The 19266-nt window shown below is 42.9% G+C and overlaps 1 protein-coding gene across 1 annotated transcript; it reads left to right on the top strand.

Annotated features, from left to right (window-relative positions):
* Positions 1-6194: 6194 nt before the first annotated feature.
* On the top strand, positions 6195-9037 carry LOC310931922 (uncharacterized protein; the record flags this gene model as incomplete). The annotated part of the gene is made up of 5 exons (XM_083895168.1): positions 6195-6536; positions 6658-6733; positions 7061-7139; positions 7516-7699; positions 8384-9037. The coding sequence occupies 5 exons, from the start codon at positions 6195-6197 to the stop codon at positions 9035-9037; spliced, it is 1335 nt and encodes a 444-aa protein (XP_083751294.1).
* Positions 9038-19266: the final 10229 nt, after the last annotated feature.

The raw sequence follows: 19266 nt of genomic DNA, 5'->3' as shown, positions 1-19266 counted from the left end.
CTCCGACTGCACAAAATATTTTTTAAGTGTCCGTCACTCCGTCAAGGGACAACGGAGACGGCAAGAGCTGCGATTGGTCCTCAGGACAGGCCGAGCGAAGCTGCTCTGTGCCGGCTCACAGTGCGCACCGAGCGTCCACAGAGGGCGGAGCTGAACACCGCCGACTTCGTCGCTGCCGAACTATAAATACGTCATATCTTAACACACACAGCACATGTTTAGACTCTGAATGGCCAATTTCTCGCCTCAAATTATCTTAAAACTGCGTTCCGGGACACAGAAAAGTGAGAAACGGCCACTGTTTCAACAACAACAGTCTTTCTTTCTCGGACGCCATTGCACAACAACCTTGCGCATCGACCCCTACTGATTGGGCGGGAAATTGCATCGCGTATCCGTCCACGACGCAGAAGTATGAAGGCTCGAGTGGTCTCTGTGGTGACGCAGTCGGGTCACACATTACGCAGTCGGAGAAGTATAATGTGGCCTTAAGGGTTGAGCTTGAGGGTTAAGATTGAGGGTTAAGATAGGAATTGGAATTGGCCCTAAGTCTCGCTTGATTTGCCACCTTTGGCAAGAATAACTTAAATCCAGGAGGCTGAGGACAGACAGACAGACAGGCTGGTTGGCAGACAGGTACATGTGCAAAGAGAACCCAGCAGCGGTTAGTGATTGTTTCCCAGCTGTCCTGGTTTCCAGGTGAAACCTGATATTTTGCTCAGCCTCTGTAAAGAGAGTGGAGACAGTTTAGTCTCTCTTTAGGCCTCTCTCTTCCCTCTGGCAGATCAGTTTTCTGTTATGGTGTCTGGCTCTTCTTGCCACAACTGCTCGAGCTTATTTCACCTCACAGAAACTCAGTGCAGGAATGTTGTACGATTATCATGTTCATTGTGTCTGTATAAACGGCCAGCGAGCGTTCTCAGCCTCACCCTCACATAAGGACACACTGTCATATGAGGACAGCAGCAGCAGCAGCAGCAGCAGCAGCAGCAGTGTAGCTGCAACAATAATTTATTCTGGGTTGTAAGTCCATGGTCAACTAAACTGATTATCTTCCAGAGATGTATAACTCAGTTTCTGATTTTAAAAACAACAACAACAACAACAGAGGAAAGGTGTAAACGGTCATATTGGAGACTAATTTGACACCTTGAACTTTGATCCACTTCAACAACGACACCACTCGCAGGCTTAGGCTTAACATGGTCATTCCTATTGAATTCTCAAGCTTGTCAATAGGAGGGATAGTGATGAGAGGAGGGGGGAAAAAAAACACAGAAACCAGGTGGGGGATGGGACTTCAGGGAATGGTAGATGGAGTTGATGGGGGGTGGTCGTCAGTGCTGGTGAACTCAGAGGAGGTTCACTGGGTTCATGTGCTACAAAGGAATGCTGTTAGGGTTGGAAAGCTTTTTTTTTCTGTTGACCTGGTCCCTTTTAGTTATACACACAAGCAGGAGCATCGGTTTACTATTACCAAAGGTTAACCTTTATTCTGTTTGGACAATAAGACGGTATAGTTCACTCACCTGATGTAGAGGTTGCTGTGGTGTGTTGTTACAATGCTCTAAGTCAAGTATTGTGTGTGTTTTACCTGTTTTTTTGTTTTTTTTTGGGCATAAACATTGACCTTGCCAGGACCAGTAGTCCACATGGGGACCAAAACCTGGTTCTTATGAGGCAGACTCTCATTTGTGAGTTACAGGTTGATGTAGGTGTTCAGATATCAATGATATATTTTTTGTTCGGCCGTCCAAACCAATGGAAGTCAATGCAGCGTCCTACCAAGAATAGCTGTGCAAACCTGTTTGCGTGCACCCTGTGTGTCGAGGAGAAGGTTCAGTGAGTTCATGTGTATGTTGTATGTATAGAGGGGGATGGGCAGCCCCTTCCCCTGCGACTGCAACATGCAAAGCGCTTAGAGGCTTCCCCCACTCCTCATGCTTCAACCTGGTGCTTTACATCCACAGATCCCAGTAAAGTAAACCTTACTGACCTGCAATTAAAGTATTATGGGGAGAGAAAATACCAATATCTGATGATGGGTTTGGGGAAAGATGATGATGATGATGATGTGTGTGTGTGTGTGTGTGTGTGTTTATTTATGTGTGGTCTATATATGTTGGTAAACTACACTGCATGTTTCAGATCAGGGTCATTGAGTTCACTCTGTAGTAACTTAAAGGCAGGGGGAGGGGGTTGTGGTCATAAATCAGGGATGTGTAAACTTGCCACATTATGGACAAGTCTCTATCTCCTTTGATAAATTTATATATATACGAGGGCAACAGCACAGCCACAGTGAGCCACAAGTGTGTGTGTGTGTATAATATATACATTCAGTATATGTTTTTAATCTATCTTTATTGAGAAAGTGTGTGTGTAAATGTATTAAAAAAATATTATTTTCATCTTTTTTCAGTTGTGCAACATGGAACAAACGTGGCTGTGTTTTTTTTTCAAGAGATCTAGATCTTTGGAGATGCATCGTCACGAAGGTCGACAAACAGGTTTGTTTTATTTTAAACTCAGATTTTATTACTTTACAAGACAATTGAGGAAAATACAGATAATTCTAAATGGAAATAAGACATTAAAAAATGGCAGTTATGACACCAAATACATCCATTGTGGAAAAGATACGTGATGTTGCTGTTCCCCGACAGCGTTATTGGAAATGTCACATCTTAGGGGTATTTGCTTCTCTGTCGATGACTAACTTTCTTCAGAGGAGCTGAAGAAATGAGGAGGGGGGGGGGGGAGGTGTGAGGTCATGGAAATGTACTGGCACCTTTTTGTGATGACTTTGGCTGCAAAAATAAAAACAAAATAATGAAGAAATAACATGATTTATCATTTTATCATCATTAATATCTCCTCCTCTGAAGGTTTCTCCTTCTGTAATATAATATAATAATCGGGGGCCATTGCTTTCCAGCGCCATTTGGGAAGCAATGAATTAATACATTAAAAATACACAATTAGAAATAAAATAATTGACATTTTGTCTGGTTAAAAAGGATAAGAAAGCATGCAAAGTGTATTATGTATGTAGATCATATATGTAAAACTGAAATGACAAAAAATTTTAGGAAAAAAAACATGCTTTCCAATTACATGCTAACATGTTTAGACCCCCCTCAAATTTTGCATTTGAGGCTTTCAGGTGGTTAGACCCCAGACCCCGCTATATTTCGCACAGTGGACACAGGATACATCATCGAGTTGGTATCTTCCTATAAATACCTGGGAGTAATAGTTGATCACCTGTTGTCCTGGAAAGATCCCATTAAATGTGTTTGCAAAAAGGACATAGAATCTACTTCCTTCACCATCTTAGATCATTCTTTTCTGGGAGGGAGGGGTGTTTAACTTCTGCACATGTGAGCAGTCGTGTAACATCGTATGACGAGAGTCTGTCCACTGCCCTGAAACCTACATTGTTTCACCAAAACAAAAATCAGCTCAAATATCTCGGTCAAGCGTTACAGACCATAGACAACACTGATCCCAATCATGTTTTAAATTGTGATTATGAACCATAGATCCAGGATATTACTGTTTAATAGAATCAAGACTGAAGCACACAGTCCACTTATATCAAGGTCAAGTTTGCGTGACTGGGTTTTTGTGTCTTTGCTGTGGCTGTTTTATTTTAAGTTCATTTTTTTTGTTTCATTTAATTAAACAACACACGATAACAAGAATATGTATGTTGAACAAGTCTGTAATGGTATTTTATAACTGTTAAAAAAAAAGAGACAGAAATATGGCGACTTCACGGCTCTGTCAGTGACAGTAAAGCTGTTTTATTGCTCGTCAGATGTGAGTTTAATCAAAGCCAGTCTGAGTGAATGTGACGACAGCACACACACACACACACACACACACACACACACACACGCACACACACACACACACACACACACACACACACACACACACACACACACACACACACACACACACACAACAAGGTTCCGTAATTATGTGGCGCGTTCACGCCGGGCGTGCGCGTGCTGTCAGTGCGAGTGGGCGGGGTCATTCATACGTACTATTGAATGCATCGGGATGCACAGAAACATCACCCAGCTCTCGTGCCGAACGATGCTGCGCGTGCGTGCGTAGAGATAGTAGCGCATGCCGCTCCACGCGCACACACACACACCCATCTAGTGGGCGGGGCAGTGAGTGCCCGGACCCAGTAAAGCGATCACTGGCTGAGTGTGTCAGCCAATACCGTGCGCCCCCCCCCCCCCCCCCCCCCCACACACACACACACAGCACCCACAACCCCCCCCCCCCAACCCCCCCCCCCCCCCCAGCCCCCGACAGGCCGCGAGCCAATGGGATGTGCGCAAAACGTGGGCACGTGGATCCGTGCACATGTTGACGCTCGTAAAGTGTGGAGAGGAAGAGCGAGCGCAGTCACACCGATGAGCGGCGGAGAGGAGAGAGGACAGAGGGATACGGAGAGAGAGAGAGAGAGAGAGAGTCAGGGAGTGGAAGAGGAAGAGCTGAGGACGCAACTCTGAGCGGTGTACGTGCGGGACACAGGCGTCCACGCCCGCTTCTGGCAGCTGCTTTAAATCTCACATTATTGACGGTGAGTAATTCTATATAATATGTGCGCGCGCGCGTGTGTGTGTGTCCCGAAGTTCGTATAAAGGAATGTCCTGTCCACATCCATCCCGTGATGTCCGTGCATTTTTATTTTATTTCAAGCGACTTTTCCCCCTCACTACTTCATTTATAAATGACGCAAATAGGCATGCATTATTAAAAGTAATAAAACAAAAATAAGTGTGATTGTCGGGACTTTGACATTGGCAGAAAAAAAAAAAAAAAGAACCCCACAATGAATCATATTCATATTCTTGTGTTAAATCCACGTTGAATATTCTCGGCTCGGCCTCTGTGCGCACGGAACATTTTGTTGCTCGTGAGCATCGTAATGCGCAGCGCAGAGCAGACACAGACGCACGCGCAGCCAACACCTGAGACGCAGCCTCATGGTCCATGCCGACCTGTGCAGACTGTGGTGTGCACGCATGCACCAGCAGCACCAGCACACCTTCACCCTCCATCCACAGCAGTCACTAACGGAAACGACCCAGCACCCAGAACAGGGCGTTGGAGTTTTAAAAATAAGCTTAATGATGATGACATGTAATTATTGTCTTCTCGCACTCAAGTGTCTGACGCAAACGCACGTAACATTTTTTGTGTAAAGAGGAAAAAAGAGTCCTGCGTGAAGGGAAGTCAGCCAAAGTGAACTGGTGGAGCAGTTTTGTCTGGTGTAGAAGCTGAATGTGTGTGGGCACACTGTAAAAAAAACACACACACTCCTCTTTATCTCTTATATATATACCATATTTATTGATATGCAGTGTATTTCGGTGACCTCCTCTAATGTGTTGGTGGGATCAGAGAGCATCAGGGAGACAGAGGTGAAAGGAGGGCACGTGGATACAGAGATACAGAATGTAAAAATTAGTTAGACAGAAAAACAAGGGGAAGGATGATGATTAGGAGGAAGGAGGAGGAGGAGGAGGAGGAGGGTGGCTGGTGTGTGTGTGTGTGTGTGTGTGTTAAAAAAAAAAAAGAACAGGATGAGCTGAAGGGAGTGTGGAGAGAGAAGAGATGATGAGAGGCATACAGAAACACAGCCGGAGAGGAAAGAGAGAGGTTTGTGTGTGAATCCAAGGGGGGATGGAGAGAGAGAGAGAGAGAGAGAGAGAGAGAGAGAGAGAGAGAGAGAGAGAGAGAGAGAGAGAGAGAGAGAGCCTGAGACAGAGGAGGGGCTACACCGATAGAGAGAGACTATTCTGATTCCACTACTCTACAATCTCCCATCCCCCCTCACATTTTACTCTCCCCTCCAATCTCCTCAATGGGAGCCACACATGCACTACCATTGTGTGCTGAGCTCCAGTCCCACTCTGCACCATGTTAAACCAGGGCATTGGTATACCCACCATTTTGAGTAATTGGGGTTATTATTTTTGGAAGTGAGATGTGTGTCACGTGTTTTTTCGCTAAATAGATAAAGCGGTGTTTTTTTTTTTGTGTGTGTGTGTTTGTGCCCCTCACTTCCTCTCCGTCTGCACATCGTCTGCCTGTTGCGATGAAAACTTGAGTCTTTGCTTGTGCCTCTCTTCCATAATAACCTCTGCTTTGCCCCCCCGACAGCCATGCAGTCCCAGGGCAGCACTTCCTCTCAGCCCTCCTTCGACTCCCTGAGCTCCAGCGACAGCCTCCTGCTCAGCGACTCGGATCAGGTGGAGGAAGACGCCGACGTCTTCCTGACGGACGGCTCGTCGTCCGCCTCGGGCGGGACCGCCGCCGCCAACAGAGACGGGGGATCTGAGAGTCCCGGGTCCCAGTGGACGTGCGACGGCTTCACGGATAAAGAGGAAGAGGAGGAGTCGTACAGGCCGGGGAGCGGCGGCAAAGCGGCCGACCTCGGCTTGGACAAGACGGACCCTGCCGTCCAGATCCCGAAATCGGAGGGAGACGTGCTGTTTGCTCAAAAGGTGAGAGACTAGGTCTGAGAATAAAGACGGGCAGAGCACTGTGTGTGCGTCTGTGCAGAATAATTCAGAATGTCCTAAGCCAAACTCAAAGTAGTATTCTCTCTGTCTCCCCGTGTGTCAGTGTGCTGAGCTACAGGGTTTCGTCAGGCCTCTGCTGGAGCTGCTGAATGGACTGAAGAAGGGTCGATTTGACCGAGGTAAGCATCTCCACCTGCACGTCGCTGCCCTCCAGACGAGCGTGTGTGCAGTCTGAGGCGTAGACGCTGAACATGTGGTCTGTGTGGGCCCCCGTCCTCTGCAGCAGAGTGTTCTGTTCTGTGTATTGACGCAGCCTATTGATGTAGTCCAAAGTGCAGAGCTTGTGTGTGTGTGTGTGTGTGTGTTGGAACAGTCTTGTGGCTGACTCATCTGCTCACGAGAGTGTGCGCCGATGTCTCACAGCGAGTGTGCTACGTGGGAAAACGTCTGCACGTGCATGTGTAAATAAGCGGCTGACTGGAGGAACGTGTGTCTCTGATTGACAGGTTTGAGTAGTTTCCAGCAGAGCGTTGCCATGGATCGAATCCAGAGGATTGTGGGGGTTTTACAGAGACCCAGCAGCGGGTGAGATATCCTCCACCATCATCCCACCATCCACTCTCAGTGCACCCACTCTCCGCCTGCCTCTGTGTCATTAGCCACAGCATTTTTAGTTTTAGATTTTTATATTGTTATAGCCAGAAGGAGCAGTGTGCTAGTCTTCTCTTTCAAGGCTCATCTCCTGTTTCATGTTTTATTGAGCAGCCTCTACGCAAGTTAGAGTTACAGCATTCACTGCTATGACAAAGAAACGCCACACTTCAGAGAAGGCATTTTATCTACATCTATAAACAGAAAGACGTATTATGAACATCCAGATTTTTTTCATTGAGCGGCACAATTTACGTCTCTATCTGTTTACTTTACATTCACACTTCCCTTCCTTGTTGTTTTTTTCTAGGGAAAAGTACCTGAACACTCTGCTCCAGGTGGAGATGATGCTGAAGCTGTGGTTCCCTCAGATCACCACTCAGTCCGTCTCCGCGGCCTCCAGCGTCGCCGCGTCCGCCGCCCACTTCCTCCGAGACACGTCCAGCTCCACCCCGCCACACAAGCATAGGGACCAGCTACATATTCCTGTCAAGGTGAGGACTCTGTCACGTTTGTATTTATTAAATATTTAATATAATGTGTGTGTGAATATATTTAAAGGTGCATTATATAATAAATCAGCCTAACAGTACAGCCAAAATATTTGCATTAAAAAAAAAATATTTTGCAGACTGCAAATCATGTTTATGTTTTGAAATCATGTTTTTGCATGTGGCGCCACCTACCGCCGTCTACCAGTCATTGCAGCCAGTAGAGTCTCAGCTGCCGAGCAGCCACGGGTTGCCAGTTACGTCAGAAAACGAAACCTAAAAGACCTCTGTATTTTGAATTTGAATGTAGTAACCGTTTTTGGCCACATTCTTACATATGGCACCTTTAAATATAAGAGTATTATAAACATCTTATGGTAATAATATATAATGCAATGTGTCATGTATTTTTTTTATATATATATAAAAATGATAGAGGTCCTGAAATAACTGGAAAGATGCCAGCTCCCTCTTGTGGCAGTTTAAAATAAATCACCAGCACTGTATGTTGTGAGCCAGACACCGTTATCCAGTCACTCATGCATGACTTTCACGATAATGGAGATTCATTTAAGACTAAATTGTGAGTGCTTATGCCATGGTGTGCGACATAATCACACACATAATCACACACTACCGCAACACACCTAAATGAATATGCATCTGCGTCTCCTTGTCATTCTGCAGAAGCGTAGACTCAGCTGGACCGGTACAGACACTCCCTCCCCCTCCCCGGGGCTTCACAGGTGCCCTGGTATCAGAGCAGAAGAAAAGAGGGTGAAGAAAGAACCAGATGAAAAGGTAGACACTCCTCCTCCTCCACCTCCTCCTCCTCCTCCATCACTGGCACATGATGTGGATCACAATCCTCCAGAAGTTGCCGGTAACAGCCAGCAGACTCAGGAGGACACAAAGGGAAAAGACAGTGACAGTGAAGAGCCAGGCAAGCTAACAAACTACGGAGCAGGTCAAAGCTCCGAGCCCAGCCTGACGTGGGTTCACGTCGCGCCCATCCTGTCCCCGCGAAAAGCCTGCCCTTCGCACGAGGGGTTGCCGGCGGCGGCAGCAGCTAACGCCGACAGCCAGCCCGTCGCTCCCGTCCCCCCGTCGAGCAGGAGGGGCAGCCCCGCCACGCAAGACAGCGCAGTCTCATCGACGACGACGCCCGTCAAGCACCCCGCAAATCTGAAGAAATCAATCCGGTGCCAAAGCCAGCCTGTTGCTGGACAACAGAGCGAGAGCGAGAGCGAGACCGCCGCGGCCTGCGAGGGTCAACGCCCGTCTCCTCCTGTCACGCCGAGGCCTTTGCCCAGAGTTAGCCCCGCCCCTTTGGAGACCTGACGCATCGGAGGTGCAGAGAGGCCGGCAGCCTGGCTTTGACACACCACCAAGCTATAAACGCTGCTGTGAGAGGAAGAAGGGAAGAGACTGAAGCGAGCAGAGCAAATACCTGTAGATGCTTTAGATTACAAACAAGACGACATAATGGATTTTCCATTCATCAAATCTAGTTGATAATCACTAATCTGTAAAAGTACAAACGAGTGCACAAAGGTGGCTGCGATTGAGACGAATGACCAATAAGAGAATTTTGATGAGCAAATGCCAGTTCCTCTTCAGCATGAAAAGAATGCACAAGAAATGACCGTGTGGAGGAACGTCCTCAATCAGAAGCTGGAGAAGCTGAGTGATGATGAGTTCAATCAAGTTTAGGATTCAGCCTATAAGTGGATAACACAGGGTGAGCTGATCCCAGTCCAGTTTCACTGTAGCCAGACCTGAGGCGTCGAGAGTTGCAGACGCAAACGCCGCATTTGTACTGGACGTGTGGCGTGTGCGGAGTCATAGGAGACAGTGGAAAAAAAAACAAACGATGTCATCAACCCAAGAATGTAATCCAAGAAGTGTCCCCGGGCACTGGGCTGGCAGATCAGTGGCATGGCATCAAAATGGAGTGACATCACGGCGACCAGAGGTCACATAACTCGTGCGTGTCGCGCTGTGGCTCGGATGTTTCCGCTCCGCTCTCTGGCTGCAAACTGACCAATAATCAGGGTCATGAAAATCCAAGAAAGCCTGAGGACCACTGAAGACACACGACTCTTTAGTCCCGCAGTTAATTTATTCATTTGTTGATCTGACACTGTTTTTTATTTATTGTTTGTTTGTTTGTTTATTTATTGGGCAGCTTATTATAGCCTCCTGTGCTCTCGCATAGTCTGGGCTATGATTTTTTTTTTTTTTTTTTTTTTCCTTTCTCAAGGTGACTGGTAAAAGATGCTTGTTGACAGTCTGTGGTGTTTATTGCCATCTGATAAAAAAAAAAAAAAAAAGAACAACCGAAGGAAGTGATATAATTACGTACTATTGGGACTACTGTGCCTTTTTTTACCAAATAGGATGTGTTCAGACGGAAGCATCTGGTGCTTTGAGTGAACTCCTACTGTGTTTTGATTGTTTGCTTGGATTTCACACATACAATCATGAAGCCTAGTCATTGTCACACACACACACACACACAGCATCTACCACTCCTCAGTATCATTCACTATGTACTGATTAATAACCAGTGTACAGTAAATCCAAACTGCCTACATCACCAGCTTTCACACACACACACACACGGAGCTGCAACTAACGATTATTTTCATAATCGATTAATCTGTCGTTTATTTTCTCGATTAATCGTTTGGTCCATAAAATGTCAGAAAATGTTAAAACCTGGAAAAATGGCGAATGTTTTGATTTCTTTGTTATGTGCAGCAAAGAAACGAAGAAAATATTCACATTTAAGAAGCTAATACAATCAGAAATCTATGTTTTTCAAACCGACTAATCGATTATGAAAATAGTTGTCGATTAATTTTTCAGCTCTACACACACACACACACACACACACACACACACACATTCTTGTACTTGCTGCATACTGAGGACTGGGTTGCTGACAAAGTGAGGACCAGCATTTCCACTTTATAAATCAACACAATTACAAATATCTACTTCATGAATAACATCTATAAAGAACTACTGGTTGCAGTAACATAACAAAAAAAATTTGACCAAAAGTTTTTGGTCCAAAATTTGACCAAAATATTTTAGTCCAAAATTTGACAAAAGCATCATATTATACTATGTCGACCAACATTTTAACAAATCTTTGACAAAAATAATGTTCGTCTGAAATTTGACAAAAAAAATTGTTGGTCCAAAATTTTACAAAAAAAAATTGGTCAAACATTTGACAAAAAAAAAAAATGGTCCAAAATTTGACAAAAAAAATATTTGTCCAAAATCTGACAAAAAAAATGTTTGTCCAAAATTTGACTAAAAACATTTTGGTCCAAAATTTGACAAAAAAAAATTTGGTTCAAAATTTGACAAAAAAAAAATTTGGTTCAAAATTTGACAAAAAAAAGTCGGTCCAAAATTTGACAAAAAAAAGTTTTGGTCTAAAATTTGACAAAAAAAATGTGGTCCAAAATTTGACAAAAATAAATTTGGTCCAAAATTTGACAAAAAAAATTTGGTCCAAAATTTGACAAAAAAAATTTGGTCCAAAATTTTGACAAAAAAAATTTGGTCCAAAATGTTGACAAAAAAAATTTGGTCCAAAATTTTGACAAAAAAAATTTGGTCCAAAATTTTGACAAAAAAAATTTGGTCCCAAATTTTACAAAACGTCATACTATACTATGTTGTCCAAAATGTGAAAAAAAATTGGACAAATTGAGTATAGCATGTTATAGCAATCTAGGGAAGTGATTTCAATGAAAACAAAGTGAGGACCGGCCAAAATGTCCTCACTCCGTAAAAATGACCTCACTTTGTTGGTTAAAAACCCTCACTGGTCCTCAGTATGCCGCAAGTACAAGAACACACACACACACACACACACCCACACACACAGCTGTGGTGCCACCTTCCTTTGGGGATTTTCTTTTGCTTCAGAATCAATAGAGGATCAGACTGACCGGCACTTAAAGGTGGTTCTCTTAAAAAGAAAAAAAAACTTGAACAACACTATCTAATAAATGTAACCCTCTACTGCTGCTATTTGATAATTCCACTTGTGATTTAGATGTTTGATTGGAGTCTCTCTCTCTCTCTCTCTCTCTCTCTGCTCACAATAATCTTGTAGATGGACGAGAGGAGAGTGGGAGGGGATTTATCTATAATAGAAAATATTTAACTAAAGTATTTTTAAATTATACGAGTGGTTCATATGCTATTTACAAACCCATAGAGGGAGACGCGAGATATCGATGCGTCAGACCTCCTTCCTAAAAAGCACCACGTGTGAACACGTTTCAACAGTCAGTCAGTCAGTCAGTCAGTCTGTTCTGTCTGTTCGACTCCTTTGCTTCGTTCTGTCTTCAAAAAAAAGAAAAAAAGACAGCGCGTCGCATCAGACACTGACTCGATGATCTCAGACTGGGGCGGGCGTGGGCGAGCGTCTTCCACCTAATTTTATACGTTTGTCGTACGACAGACAAACCGATTGCACTTATTTTTCCATTGTTTATTATGTATGTTTTCTTCTGCTGACTGGTCAGAAATAATGCGTCCTGTTCATTTTTGGCTGCCTTCTTTTCTTACTTCACTACAAAAGCTGACTGTAGTTGCCCCCCCCCCCCCCTCGTCTCCCCTCCCCCATTTCTGCTCTTTACCCTCTTTTCCTTCGTCTTCCTCAATCCCGTTAGTATGTTTTCTTACTGAACTACACTCTCTCACCCCCCCTTCTTAACTCGGTGTTATTCTTCTGACTACTTTTCAATAATGATACTAAAGGAAAAAAAATCTTTTAATAAATAAACGACACGTTTTTGAAAGCTGAGCCACTGTTTTGTGCTAATTTTGTCACGCGTGCGTTTGCTGTTTCTATGTGACGGCGCGAGTGAGACTTGTTTTGAAAAAGCAGCTCCCGCTAAACAGATGTGTGACTCAATGGGATGCAGATTTACACACTGTGCATTTTGAAGTGAGTGTGTGTGTGTGTGTGTGTGTGTGTGTGTGTGTGTGTGTGTGTGTGTGTGTGTGTGTGTGTGTGTGTGAGGGTAGCGAGAAGGAGGGGTGACAAAGTGCGAGACTGCGGCTTAGTTAATCTGACGGGCTGATCCTCTAACCAGCTGCTCCTACACAACCCAAACATTAATCTAGTTTTTTTATGAATATGTGCACGGGTTGGGCCTTTATTTTGCGAGCTAATGTCTAATGTCAGACACGAGCTGCTCCATCTCTGCGTCGAGGTGTGGTGATGGTAGACGTGGTAATAAAAAAAACCCTGTAATTTAACATCAACAAAGAACCACAAATTAGGTTCACAGAAACTATACATTATATATATATATATATGTCTTTTATATATATAAGACACACTACAAAATTATAATTTACATGACACATCAAAGGCTAAATCCCTTCATTTTCAATGAAATAAGTGCACACTGAATTGGACACCGACACCAATTTACCCAAACCCAAGATAATGTCTTAATTTTTTTTCTGAAAACAAAACTCTCAAAAATATAAAGTTTACACAAAAAGGGAGGGACATTATTATCCATACACATCTAAATAATTAATTTTTACCTCTTATATTGCTTTAAATAAAAAAAATTTTTTTAAAAAAAGGCATAAATGTTCACCATTTTCTCTCCACGCCACCATCATCGCCATCATCCATGAAAACTGCTGCGGGCACATGGGCACACGAGGGTGGCATGTTTGAGGAGGGTGTGGTTTGAGTTCTCCCAGCTCCGATTGGGATGAAATCAGCCATGGTGCACGTACACACACACACACACACACACACACACACACGTTCGTGCACACACACAGATATAAACAAGGGGTGCACGCGCGTCGCACGTGTGTGCCACTCCCTGCCGACCACTCTGACACACTGACTGGCTGATTTTGTGATGGGCCTGTCTCTGACACACTGACTCCGCTGTGGTACAACAACGGAGACCGCCCCCTCTACACCCCCCCCTTCCTCTCAGCCCCCCCTTGTATCCATGCAGTTTTTAGCAGAGAAGACAAACCCCCCCCCCCAACCCCCTTTCTCCTCTGGAGGATGGAAACGAGGGGCAAGAGGAAAAGGACGGGAAGAGGATGTGTGGAGGGCACAGGGAGGAGGAGGAGGAGGAGGAGGAGACCTCACTTCAGTTTTGTGAATGCATGACAGACAGGTGTTGTTTTTCCCACTTTCTTTGAAATCCTAATTTAATCAGCTCCACCTACATGGTGTTTTTTGCCTATTTTTTTAAAGTTTTCTTTTTCTCACCGCGTTACAGCAGGTGCTGAGTGTAAGGTCATTTACTGGTATTCCAAAAAGCGTGTGTTGGATTAATCCAGCGCGTGTGTCCGAGCATCAAGAGGATTGCACATAATAGCACTGACTGTCCCTCTTATCCCTCGATGTGCGCGTTTTAATTGTGCGCCGGCGTCTTGTTATTGTCTGTGCAGTTACCTGCTGCATGGGCTGACGCAAACCAGGCTCGTATTCACTGATTCTGAAATATCACCGGCCCAATCAGTCACTGAAATCCACTAAAACTCATGCAAGGTGAAGTCACGGTGACTTTTACAACTGCACAAATGAATGCATGCTCGTGTGTTCACTCAAATGCAGAGACACGGCAGGAGCACGCACACACACACACCCACACACACACTTCCTCTTACTCACCCTAAGTCCTCAGGGATTTTTAGTGTCGACCAGCACCAAAACAGCCTCAGTGCTCATTAAAATTACACACTGATTAAAATCAGGGCTGGTTTTCGGTCTTTTCTGCCATGCTGGAGATCATGACAGGCCTTCCTCCTGTGTGGGGTGGAAGATGCTGTGTTGTCCACCATCTGCACTGTATATAATTTCTGTAAATTTTGGGCAGAATTTCTACAGTATTAAGGTGTTTTTTCTTTTTTACAGTGCTTTACTGTTTATATTACAGAACATCAGTGAAATTACAGCTCATTTACGACTTGAAATATTTGCAAACCTCTTAAGGAATAATTTGCCCTGATGCACTTTGACAGTGAGCTGACTTTAGTCTCAAAAACAAAAAGTATCTCGGAATGACTTGAAATTTACCATCATAATAGTCGGCATCGCCCTGAACAAGGATCCGTTGAAAATATTTGCAAAGCTCTTAAGGAATAATTTTCATGAATTTTTGAAAATCAGGAAATTATCAATTTGCCCTGATGCACTTTGACAGTGACTTTAGTCTCAAAAACAAAAAGTATCTCGGAATGACTTGAAATTTACCATCATAATAGTCGGCATCACCCTAAACAAGGATCCGTTGAAAATATTTGCAAACCTCTTGAAGAATAATTTTCATGATTTTTTGAAAATCAGGGAATGAGCCATTTGCCCTGATGCACTTTGACAGTGAGCTGACTTTCTTCTCAAAAACAAAAAGTATCTCGGAATGACTTGAAATTTACCATCATAATCGTCGGCATCGCCCTGAAAAAGGATCCGTTGAAAATATGTGCAAAGCTCTTAAGGAATAATTTTAATGATTTTTTGAAATTCAGGAAATGATCCATTTGTCCTTATGCACTTTGACAGTGAGCTGACTTTAGTTTCAAAAACAAAAAGTATCTCGGAATGACTTGAAATTTACCACCATAATCGTCGGCATCGCCCTGAACAAGGATCCGTTGAAAATATGTGCAAAGCTCTTAAGGAATAATTTTAATGATTTTTTGAAATTCAGGAAATGATCCATTTGCCCTGATGCACTTTGACAAAACTGTACATTTCAGTGACAGTAAAAATATCTTAATTTTACTATAACATAATGGCAACCCAGCTGCCAGTTCTTTACTGTTTTTTTTACAGGAACATTTCTAACAGTGTGTGGTCCCCATCACTGGTGTGGCGTGACCAACAGGGGACACAGTAAAGACACAGATATGAGGACCACACTTTCAAGGACACACGTGTATTCCGTGACATTGTGTGTGTGTGTGTGTGATATTTGGAGCACACTCGATGCTACGGGCAAATAACAAATCCTCATCGGTATCTTTGGCCTAAATGTGTTTCTCGGGAGCCTCTGCCTCCGATGACGCCATCTTTATACGACTGCTCGGTGTTTAAGAGCAGTGAATGAAAGGGAATCACCTGAGAGGAGAGACACCGATGGTGGAATAAATAGAGGCAGCGTTGGCAAAGAGAAGGGGTTATGAATGAGGGGGGTTCTGGGTTCCAACACATGCACGTGCACTCACACTGAAGTCGTGCGTGAAGTAAAGACAGCAGAGTCTCCCGAGATTCTATCTTCCAAGATGATTTACTGCCCCTGTCAGAAACAATGAAATAAATCTGGGTCAGCATGAAATAATGAACCATAACCACACACTTGATGACTCAAAAAAAAAAGGAGCTGTGTGTGAAGAAACACATGCAATATCTCAGTTAAAGTCGTACATTATGCTCTTATGTAATATTAATAGCGCAGCAATAATGCACCTCAATACACTCAGCAAATGAAAGGAAGCACTTGTAAAGGTTTTGGATGTGCATGGGGATTCACTGCAGACTAAATGCTTGGGGTTCCAGTAATAGAGTAGAATAATTCATACAGTGCTCATCACACAGCCCGGGTGATGCCATTTTGTTTTAGCTGCACATGTGTGATGGTGCGTCTGAGCCTTGGTGTGGAGTTGTGGAGAAATATCATGTCATGTTATTATGTGCTGAGGTGTCATTACATAATGGAGTTGGCAAGAGAGAGGAGGGCAGTGGTGGTGGGTGGAGCAGTGAGGAATTCAGGGTGATCACCAGTGGTGGGGATCATCATGGAGATAGGTGGGTGGGTGGGTGGCTAAATGCAACTGTGTGTGTGTGTGTGTGTGTGTGTGTGTGTGTGTGTGTGTGTGTGTGTGTGTGTGTGTGTGTGTGTGTGTGTGTGTGTACCTCTTTAGGACCTTTTCTGTCATAAACACTGACCTTGTGAGGACCAGAAGTCCCCATGGAGACCAAAACCTGGTCTTAATGAGGTAAAACCTTTGAGGTATACCCGGTTAGGCATTAACCGGCTATGTTTAAAGTTAGCGATAATGCTTGTATTTTGTTTCATTTTAAGTTTTTTACATGTGGTGATTTATTTCATTTCTATTGGTCTATGTTCTTAAAGGTGCCATATGTAAGAATGTGGCCAAAAACGGTTACTACATTCAAATTCAAAATACTGAGGCCGTTTAGGTTTCGTTTTCTGACGTAACTGGCAACCCGTGGTTGCTCGGCAGCAGAGACTCCACTGACTGCAGTGATTGGTAGACGGCGGTAGGTGGCGCCACATGACGCCAAAACATGATTTCAAAACATAAAAAATGTTTTAATGCAAATATTTTGTCTGTACTGTTGTTGTTGGTAAGTTCAGTTTGTTATATGAACATTATTCCTGAGTCTCTGAGGATTTTTATGGCCACTTGCTTTAGATCTATTATATAATGCACCTTTAATTATGGCTGAAAACCATCAGGAAATATTGTTTTGGCTCTGGTTAATTATTTTCTGTATATCTACTTCCTGGTAGACATCAATTAATAAAAAATAAAGAATATCTAGCATCTCTATCCCTCATAATACTGTAATGAACACATCCAATTATTTCTTTAGGACCAAACAGATTGATTAGTGAACCTGTGACCAGATGACCTGCTAAACTAATGTTTAGTGTTTTCTTACAGGGTATTATAATAATATAATACCCAAAAGAAAATAGAAAACTGTAAGACCGAGGATTAGTATCTTTTTATGTTATCTGAATGATTTTCTTTTGAGAAATAAAAAGATATATATATATAAAAAGAATAACGGATGAAGACAAAATGTTAATTTTGCTGTCATAATCGTCAAATAAATATTCCCATTTGCTTATTTGTGTTTTATCTGTACTTATTCTTGGTTATTTCAATAGAAATAAATGTATTGTTTCAACCCTGAACATCAGGGTAGACCTTGAAATGTGTTTATGAATTTCATAAATCAAATATATTACCCAGAGGCCTGTGGTTTTGGGGGAAGGTCACATGTCAGGTTTGCAAAGGCTATACTTTTCTGTGTTGTAATAAGAGTTTTCTTTGTTATCAGAAAGAAGATAACAAAGTGTGGGGGGGGGGTAGGGTGCAAACCATGTTTGGCTCTTCACATAAGCTGAGCCACATGTAAGCTGCATGTAAACATGGATGTAAACAGACTGTGTAAATGGCTGAGTCAGTGTATCCTTGATGAATCAGTAGCATGTGTACGGGCTGATGAAGGGGAGTATATTTGAATGTCGCTGTGATGAAAGGATCACACGGAGGTGACGGTTATAACTCTGCACTAAGAGCACGGCTTACTTAACTATAATGTGTCATATGTGTGTATGTACAGTTTATCCTGATGGTTACATACACACAACATTGGGAAAGTGAGTAAAAGCGTGGATTGTTGTAGTGGGGATGGGCTGATCTGATGGTGCTGGTGTAGCCTCAGGCTCAACACTGCATTCATACTCACTCTACTACTACTACTACTACTGCACTCACTTGACTCACTGACCCACATCATGCAAACAGAGAAGAGAGAGAGAAAAAAGAGAGGGATGGACTGACAGAGGGAGGAAATGAAGATGAACTCAGACAGGACTGCGTTCATTGTTGGTAGTTAAGCAGTAGTTGAACAATGTTTCACTACTGACTGAGAAAAGATTATGCAAATGAGTCTTAAACCATAACCTTAGAACCTTCTTTTTTTTTATCACAATGTGATAAAGTGTCACCATGCTTCTGATCCATATGTGAGTTTTCAGTTTGTTTGATTGTTCTGGTTCTAATTTTATCTTGGGTTTCATTGCTTTAATTACTGTTATTTACTGATTTGATTTGTGTTCTGAGCTCTGTTCTGTCCACGTTTCTCTTGCATCCTGGTTTTTGTTTTGTTTGTTTGTGAATGTGTGTTTTTAAAGCTAAAGCATTACTTGAATTTGATTAAGGCACAAGTAAATAATCTATGTAAATTTGAAACATGACGGCACGTTACCAGGTGAGACTCAACAAAATTGGGATGAGAACTTAGAGATATGAATTGCTTCCAAGATATAATAATTTTTTAAGTATTGAAGAAAGTCTGAATGTATGAATATTGGCTGGTTTTTCTGTACATGAGTATGTTTTGGTTTTGGACTACCACCATGAACATGCAAATATTCTCAAACGCACACATGCTCATTTCAAGTGTCTTGCAGGAGACTGTTATCTGGTGGACTTTAGATTTTACAATGCATTTAAAAATACATTTAATATAGCGCTTGTAAGTTTTATAGATCTATTTACCTTATTTGCACATCAGGCTGTGACAAGAGCTTTGAACTGTGATTTATAAACTTCAAATTGTTAAACATGGCATTACAGTGTACACAGCCTGCTGGAAATTATTATTATGATCACTATATTATTATATTAGAAGAAAATGCTGACTTGTTCTTGTATATTACCCTGTTATGTCATTTCCTTTTATGCATTTGCCCGCGTTAGTTAGCTCTAACGCAACATATTTTGTA

Source organism: Microchirus variegatus (genome assembly GCF_963457635.1).
Source record: "Microchirus variegatus genome assembly, chromosome: 1".
Lineage (NCBI taxonomy): Eukaryota > Metazoa > Chordata > Actinopteri > Pleuronectiformes > Soleidae > Microchirus > Microchirus variegatus.
This window is presented reverse-complemented; position numbering and strand designations above follow the sequence as displayed.